This window comes from Vigna umbellata, chromosome 4, assembly GCF_029865625.1.
Source record: "Vigna umbellata cultivar VRB3 chromosome 4, Vumbellata_1.0, whole genome shotgun sequence".
Classification (NCBI taxonomy): domain Eukaryota; kingdom Viridiplantae; phylum Streptophyta; class Magnoliopsida; order Fabales; family Fabaceae; genus Vigna; species Vigna umbellata.
The window spans coordinates 69,302,826-69,311,866 of record NC_142168.1 but is presented as its reverse complement, the minus strand read 5'-3'; the positions used below and the strand labels follow the sequence as shown (position 1 = coordinate 69,311,866).

Genomic DNA, 9,041 nt, shown 5'->3' with positions numbered 1-9,041 from the left:
GATTTAAGCTTACTTTATATAGCATATATTTCGTAATTCAAGATCCAATCATTTGGATAAATACAAACTGTCATTGACACACAAAAAACCAATTACTAAACCGACTTTACTTACTTTCTAACCAAACATGATTAATCGAAAACAGTATTTTGACACCGACGATCATGTCCATAAAAAAAAAAAACTAATCTTCAGTACTCTGCAATCTCATAAGAAAACACTAACACTGAAAATTGATCTAACCACAGGCATTTTCTTTGGGTGGTAGAAAGTTTAATATATTTCATGAAACTACCACTTAAATCCTTATTCCACATAAAAGATAGTGCGGTAATAATGAACAAAACATCAATCATTCCACCTGCACATTTCCAGGAAAAGGAATTGAAGCACAACAATGATAGTATCCATTTTCGTCGAAAGAAAATATCTGCGAAAGATGAGCTTCATGAATAAGATACTGCCCCCAGTCCTCCGATCCATACTGCTCAAATATGCCTCGTGCATCAAAAGAATAAGCCGTTCTTTTCCACGTAGTCCTAAACACAAGCAGCACATATCAGCTTACTGAGAAATCACCAAAACCTTTACAAAGTAGATTGTCGAGCAGATAAAAAGGGTGGGGGGAGTCGCACCTTTGACTATATCTCGTGTTCATCACAGTGGCGTGTAGCTGAAAAACAGGAGAAAAATAGTATTTCCAAAGTTTAATAATCTAATGCTGGAAAGGGATTATCATTCGGATAATTAAAAACTAAAAATAATGTACAAAGAGCACTCAGTAAATGGGAATTTGTCCCTAATATACAAATGCTTGGATGATTTATATGCCAAAACATGAGCTGACACGATATTAAGAAAAATCTGACATTCTGAAATGGAAAAATAAAATATATCATAAAAAAATTGACATGATAAACAGTAGATCAGTACAGTAAAAATGGCCTTTAATAAAGTAATTTAATTGAAGGTAAGTTCAAACAAACACCTCTTTATAATTTATCCAAAAGCAACAGATATAATTCGGATAAATTTAGTTTACCTTCAGTTTGCGTTTAGCATCACGCCTTAAGACGAGTCCAGCTTCAACATATGCATCAATAATGACTTCTAAAAATGCTTAGAAAAAGACAATTCTTTGAGAACAATATATACTCAAAATCAGCAACCAAACACTGATCCATAATTATATGAGCTTTTCATAAAACTAAAAATGAATCCTGAACTAAGCACCACCTTCCAAAAAAAAATAAAAAAGAACACTCCACATATGGATACGACAAGCACGTAAAAGACGGCCCTCGCTGCCAATTTCTTCCACAGGAGCATATAAAACACGGGCTTTTGCCAAAGATCGTTTCATGGGTTCCTACAAGAGTAAACATAAGTTTCTCTCGTCAAAGATATCAAACAAAATCACAAAGAGGATCAATTTGATGGTAAAAGTTTCTAGCAGACACGGTAGGAAATCTTTCAGGAAGCCTAAAAGTTTACACGCAAGCTTTCAAAAGGGAAATAAAAAACTACATATCGACCTTTTAACTTGCATATTGTTCGATTACTTCATTCTAAATTTAGTGAACGTACTAGTAGGAATGTCATTCTATATCTTGTCAGATAAGAAGCACTTCATATGAATAATATCAGTAAAATGGTGCTTAAAGTAGATGCATACCAGTCCCTTTAATCTTATAGAGAGTGGCCGATTATCCAAGGTTTCCACAACTTTCGAGGAGATACTCTACACAGCATCAAAAACATAAATGAAAAAAATCTAATTCTTAGAATATATTATTATGATGAATTTAACAAAACTTACCTGCAGGACCTCAGTGGCTGTCTTAATTCGTTCTTTGTTCCATAGCTTAAGCATCAGTACTGTAAGGTGAAATGTTTTAGGCTTGATGAATGTAGATTTGTCAATACCCAGATCTGCAAGAGCAAATAACAGAAAAGCTGTTATTTAGCATAAACATGTCATCCCTGCTGAGTTTTTACATGACAAAGTAAATTCATTAACCATGAAAACAACAGGTTACTAGGTAATATGGACATGTTTTAGGGTTTGGGAAGTAGTCATGACACCATATATAATTTAACAAGAATTCATGGAACAAGATCCACAAGTGGAAAATGATGGAGAACAGTAATATAACAAAACACGTGAAATGGATATAATTTCACTGTTGATTCAAATTCCCTCCGCTATAATATAAATTTCATTGTTTTGATACCAGATGAAGCAGAAGACTTGGATGCTTTAGGTTTGTAACTGACAAGGGGTATCTTGGAAAGATTAACTTTAACTGATTCACTGTTATCATCAACTTTAAGTTCAACTGCAACACCAGCATTTTCCTTTGGCAGTTGATCCACACCTTTGGGGTCAGTAGTACCCTCCTCTTCATTGGAATCAGTATCAGTGCTCTCATCCTTGTAAGAAACATTTCCCGAAATTGAGTGTTGAAAATTAATGAGTTTATTAACTAACTCAGGATGAATTGCCAGTGGAAGGGATATGAAGTGTGAATAATCAAGATTTCGACTATTAACACTCTGTCATAAAAACAAGAAAACACCAGAATATTAGTCTGTGACAGCAAAGTAAACACAGGAAACAAAAAGCAAAAATGAGATAAATATAATCAAAGAGTGAATCTGAGAGACTGCCCAGAAAGGCAAACTGACCTCATCAATTATATCCTGTATCCTCTTCGAAGCTGAATTCACACTGTCGATTGAAATGCCTTCAATGGCTGCCATAGACATTTATATCGAATAGTTAAGATATCAAATTCCGTTATCCACTCTTATGAGAGTAATCATGATTTAGAGGAGCTCCCAGGCTATAGAGGAGGGTGGAGCCTCTACTTTAAACAGAAGTTCTGTATCTCACACTCAACCAATCTCATGCTCCTGTTACACATATTTATGTTTTGGCCTTTCAAAGGAATTGGACTTTTGCTTAGAAAGAGTGAAAAGACAACTTGAACCAAAGACCTATTGACATCATTATGATTGTCAAATGACAATACACTCTATTCTTTTGAATGAAAGAGAATTATGTCAAATCAAATTTAACTTAAATATCTCAAAGAATGACAATAATCGAAGTTAAAACACAAACAAGGTAAAAGAATAACTATCTCAAAGCTGACCTACACAAGATAGACAGCAGATTAGGTAACCAAAACTTACAAATGAAATCCTCTTCTTTTGAAGTAGGTATTATTATTTTAACCCCCATCTGCTCTTCTATCCTTTTCTGTGTGGATCCCCTGAAATAGTATCAAGTATATAGAAGCATTTAATTTAATTAACATGTCATAAGAACAATCTTCTACCCTTTCCCTTTGATATAACAACAACAACAACAAGATTAGGGCAATCGTATCCCACATGATGTAGGCAACATGAATCTCAAGTCAAAATTGATACAATTCCTAACATGAATATAACTATTCTTTTCAGCCTATTTTATCAAAGCATATTTTCATCTGTTCCTTCACAATCATAAAATTATTTTTCTTCATCAATTTCACCTATGTTTGTATACCTATTATTAGAAATCCTTATAATAGGGAGAAAAGGTGGGTCAAGGGGGAATATTCTGTATATAAATAAAGGTAGAGGGAATCAGAGAGGGGTATTGAGGAATTTTATAAAATAGAGAAGCAAGATTTACACAATCTTGCGAGGGTAAGATTATTCCGTAATCTTACAAGATTATACGTTCTTGAATTGTAATTCTTTCTACTTCACATTGGAGGAGCCGGTTATAGCAATTAAAGTTTACATTTTCTTTTTCTTTCCCAGACAGTTTCTATCAATGTCATATTGAGCCTCTCTTCATCTGATATCTATCTACTTAAGTTGGTTAAGTAATGTTATTATTAATGCCATTATGCCAAAAGAGAAATTAAAATATAGGTTTTACCCTTTTCCTTTAATAAAACGAAATAGAGAAGCACCGACCTGCAGAAAAAAACACAAAATTAAAACAGAGATGAAAGACTAAAGCACTTGACTGTCGAACATAATCAGAAAAGAGACCAAAACCAAGGACCAAGAAAGATAGTTCGAATGAAATATTCTGAAAAAGCAACAAATAGCAAACAATTAAAACTACGGAAAGATTCAAATAAAATCTAGGAGAGAACATATCAGTAACATAAGCTTTAATGAAAGTCTTCTTATGAATTCCTTCCTTATTTTGTTGAATTCATAACAAACTGACTAATTCTAGCACTAGAGTAACCTTTAACGTACATGAAGCAGCCAATACTGCATGAAACCTAAACATAACGAGCAAGAACTAACTAAAGATGTATGGTCAGCATGTAACAGACGCAAAGAACAAATATTGGTTTGTATCTTCGTAAATATGAACTACCAATTCAAGTAAAGTAAAAGGATGTGAAAAATTATAATCTTGCCTGCACAGAAATGGAATGCTTTTCAGAGGAGACAGAAGAATCTCCTCGTAGCACTCTGTTTTCAACATTATCCTGCAATTGGCTTGAACTAGTAGCTGATTTAGCTATTGCATCTATAGCTTCAGTAGCTACCTTCATGACATGATCATTTGAAACAGTGGAAGATGTGCTGCCGCCCGTTCCCTGAACTGTGCCTCGATCTGACTCAACAATTGCACCTTTATCAAGCTTTCGTAAAAACCAGATCATATAATATGAATAACCGGCCTACCCAGACTCTTATCCTACGGAGTAATAAGTATCATGTTTTTCAAAAATCATACTACCCCATAGCATCGAGTGATTGTCAAGTAAATAGCATGAAATATACAAAAATGCTAATTTTGATTGAGGAACTAGACCGTATGCATATAAATATAAGAAAAAAGCAACTAGTTCCAAAATGTCACATTTCGCAAAAGAAATAATAAAAATCATAGGCATAACACAAAATTGTTGGTAGTTGCTACAACCGGAAGTTGAACAGCGGCATGTCCCAGGACAAAAAAAGACAAACCTTCACAAGCACTGGCCTTAGTGGCAACTGGTCTCCATATAGAATTCACATTTTTCTGTTCCATGCTAAGGTCTTCAAGATATATTTTCTTCTGCCTACCACCCGTCATAAAAAAAAATCAGAAGATAACTCCAAGTGTGTGCTCAAACACAATAGTTTTAAAATTGCAGATCATAACATTAATATCGAGATACCAAATTCGCAGTTCCTGATTTTGTGAGAAAAATTGTTTGTTAGACGAACCTGGTGAGAGACCTGCTGCAAGGTATTATCCCAATGAATGGATAAGGATGTGTGCTCAAATGTCGGCTGAGGGCAAGGCCTGTTTGGTGAGTTCAATTTTTCTTTTTTCTTTCTTTGTTTTGTTTAAAGTTTTTCTATTAAGAAAGATTCGACTTGAGGTAACGGAGTTTTATTTTGTCGAATTGTTTACAATATCCAAACACGGCGTAATGGCTAGTTCTAATGTGCGCTGGGAGCGTTGGAATAAGTTTCGACATGGCGTGGGTGAGTCAGTAACTGACGTGTGACGTCTGGGTGAATTTTATGTTTTAGTGGCAAAAAGCCTTTGTCTCTATTTTTACAACAATTTACAATAATAAAGTTCTTGAACAAGCTAAACATAAGGTAAGTGTGCTTTTTTTAATCTTGTTTCTAATAATTGATTGCTTTTGTTTTTCCACACAAAAATCGGGACACTTGTTCACAATTTTTTAATATAAAAAATATCCATTTTGGTGTTCATGCATTTATATAAGGTCATGAATGGTGTCAACTATAACAACCTAATAAATCAAATTTGGCAATGGAACAAATTTTGGACACGAAATTTCACTTTTTTTTCTTCATAAATGTTTAATAGAAAAAATTTTCATTCTCATACTCCTAAAGTGATCAACGGTGAAAATTATGACCGAATAATAAATCAAATTTATCAATTTAACATTCAAAATAATGAAAGAAACCTGTAAAATTAGGTGGGAAGCGTAGTTTGATTAAGTGAGGACCTACGTATAAACTTTTTTATAAAAAGGTCGACAAACTTTTTCACATATATTTTTTGAAAAAATTATTAATTTACATGTTAATGCAACCTAAGGTCATCAATTGTAGGATTTAAAACCATGTAACAAACGAAATTTATCATCAAAACATTCAAAATGAGTAAAAAAAACTATAGAATTGGTTAAGGATGATAGTAAACCAAATTTGTCAACAAAAAATCTAAAATGAGGAAAAAAATAATTTGGTCCTCACTTATTTGAAGTGTGTTCCCAACCTAATTTTGAAGAATTTTTTTACTCATTTTTTATATTCTCTTGACAGATTTGGTTTATTATGTTGTCTTAATTCTTACCATTGATGATGTTAGGTGTGCATTAGCACGAGAATGACGATTTTTTTGTATTTAACATTTGTGAAAAAGAAGGTGGACCTTCTTGTTAAAAATTTTAAACACGGGTTTTCACTTATTTGAATTGTGTTTCCCACCTAATTCTGTAGGTTTTTTTTCTTATTTTAGATTTTTTGTTGACAAATTTTGTTTATTAAGTGGTCATAGTTCCACCATTTTATGATCTTATGGGTGCATTAACTTGAAAATGAATTTTTGTTTCTATTGAAAATTGATGAACAAGTGTTTAAACCTTCATGTGAAAAAGTTTACACGCACATTCTCGCTTATTTGAACTGCATTTCTTACCTAATTCTATAGGATAGTTTTTTTTCCTTATTTTAGATTTTCTATTGACATATTTGGTTTATTATGTGATCATAATTTCCACCATTGATAATCTTAGAGGTGCATTAACATGAGAACGAATATTTTTTCTATTAAACATGTCGAAGAAGAGAGTGATTGATAATCTTAGAAGTTCATTAACATGAGAATGAATTATTTTTCAATTAAATATGTGTGAAGAAGGGGTGAACCTTCTTGTCCAAAATTTTAGTTGAACTATGTTCCCCACCCAATTCTGCATGTTTTTTTTACTCATTTTGGATGTTCTCTTTTGATTTATTATGTGGTCATAATTGTTACCATTGATGACCTTAGAGGTGCATTAACTTCAGAATAAATATTTTTTATATTAAAAATTTATAAACAAGTATATGGAGCAAAAGATAAAGCAATCAACTATTAGAAAACGAGATTCAACATAAAAAACAATTTCACTTATATATATTTACTTACTTTGCTTTCAGTTTCTTCTGAAATGGCTTCCATTACTGTAAAAATAGAAAATCATAACATCCAAACAAACAAAAACGAAACAGAGTCAAATCAACAAAAGAGGACACCAAACAATAAATCCTACAATGCACAACCATAAAAGAACAAAACAAACCCAAACAAGAATGCAAAACCAAGAAAGAGGAAAAAGCTAATTTTCATGAAAAAAAATAATTCCAAAAATGCATAACAAAGCAAAAAACATAAAATTATCAATGTTGTAAAAAAGAGATCGAAAACCTAAAGCAGGAAATAAAGACAAAAATTTAAGGTCAATGAACGACAGAACTTCAACATGAACAAGGGTGAAATGGTGATTTGACGAATAATGTTCTTTTGTTAATAAGGTCTCAAAACGAAGAAGAATTTTAACTTTTTTCAACTATTCACACCATTTTTCCCTAAAACATCAGTGGCTAAAATGACACTTTAGAAGTCCATCATTTTAATTAGACATAAAACATGGAATAAGACATTACTCTCAATTTATTTTGAAAATAAAATGAAACGATATTAAAAAAAAGAGAACAAGATCATCTCCTTTAGACTAGGCTCAGAATTAGATACTTCGTGCACTAAAATTGTTTCACATGCATTTATGGAGAAAATATACAATGTGATGCTGAAATTAAAAAAAAAAATGAATGTATGAAGAGATTTGAAAAGATGAAAATGAAAAAAAAATGCTTTTGAATATCGACCCGTTATCCATCCAGCATGATGATTTTGTCCTTTCCTACATATGCCAAACTGGAACATGAAATGTGTGGTAGTTAGTCATGGAGCTTTCGTTACATGTTTTAAACACAGCTTAAAGTTGTTCATTTCTAAGCACCAAAAAAACAATTAGATAGGAACCCTTCTTCCTATACTGATCAATTTTCCAGAAAGATTCATTCATATAAGCCACAATTGCTAATCAAAGAACTTCTCTAAGCTACTTCACAGTTATTTATAGCTGGCAGACCCACTTTCCCCTGTTTTAATTTTTCTTATTTTTATCCAAGAAAAGAAATGAATGTTTATTTAGTGAAATAAGTGCTTAATATTTTTAATTTAATTTTGGTATTTTGTTACTATTAAGACAGTAATTCTGCCAAAGGAATCTTTATCTGCCAATTTTTCATATAATAATATTTTTTTATGAGGTATATATAATTTAAGTTTACTTAATATTTTTGGGCTAAATTCTACTTTTTTGTATTGGATTATTCCAAAATAAATCAAGGTAATTTAACAGGAGGGGATGAACGTTAGAGACGAAAGATTTAAGCTCACTTTATATAGGATATAAATTTCGTAATTCAAGATACAATCATTTGGATAAATACAAACTGTCATTTGACAAAAAAAACAATTACTAAACCGACTTTACTTACTTTCTAACCAAACATACATGATTAATCTAAGATTATTTTCATACACACGATCATGTCCATAAAAAAAATATTAATTGTATGATATACAGTATGAACCGTTTGATCCAAACACGACTGTTAGGTCCATATGCTACTTCAACAATGTTAGACCCTAATTGAACCAACTTTCAAGTTATTATTAGACTAATAGTCCAACAGACAATAAAATAGTTAAAGATATTTGATTAAAGGTAAATAAACTGTTTATAAGTAACTGATCCAATATAAAAGTATGTTTGTTTTTATTCTATTGGATCTGTATTAGTTTAAAATCCATTAGATGACTTATAAATATAAGGTCAGGCAGCAAAGTCAAACAGCAAAGTCACGTCAGAAAAGTACGTCATAAAAAAAATACTAATCTTCACTACTCTTTCATCTAATAACAAAACACTAAC

At 31.9% G+C, this 9,041-nt stretch overlaps 1 protein-coding gene across 1 annotated transcript; it reads right to left on the bottom strand.

Moving 5' to 3' along the window:
* LOC148201074 (uncharacterized) lies at nt 1-5,164 on the bottom strand. The gene is made up of 12 exons (XM_088111459.1): nt 4,993-5,164; nt 4,437-4,636; nt 3,938-3,975; nt 3,199-3,278; nt 2,689-2,756; nt 2,235-2,556; nt 1,820-1,932; nt 1,676-1,741; nt 1,279-1,369; nt 1,043-1,110; nt 636-673; nt 1-539 (listed from the first exon to the last, which is right to left on the bottom strand). Exons 1-12 carry the CDS (start codon nt 5,099-5,101, stop codon nt 353-355), a joined length of 1,380 nt encoding a protein of 459 aa, XP_087967585.1. The 5' UTR covers nt 5,102-5,164; the 3' UTR covers nt 1-352.
* Nucleotides 5,165-9,041: the final 3,877 nt, after the last annotated feature.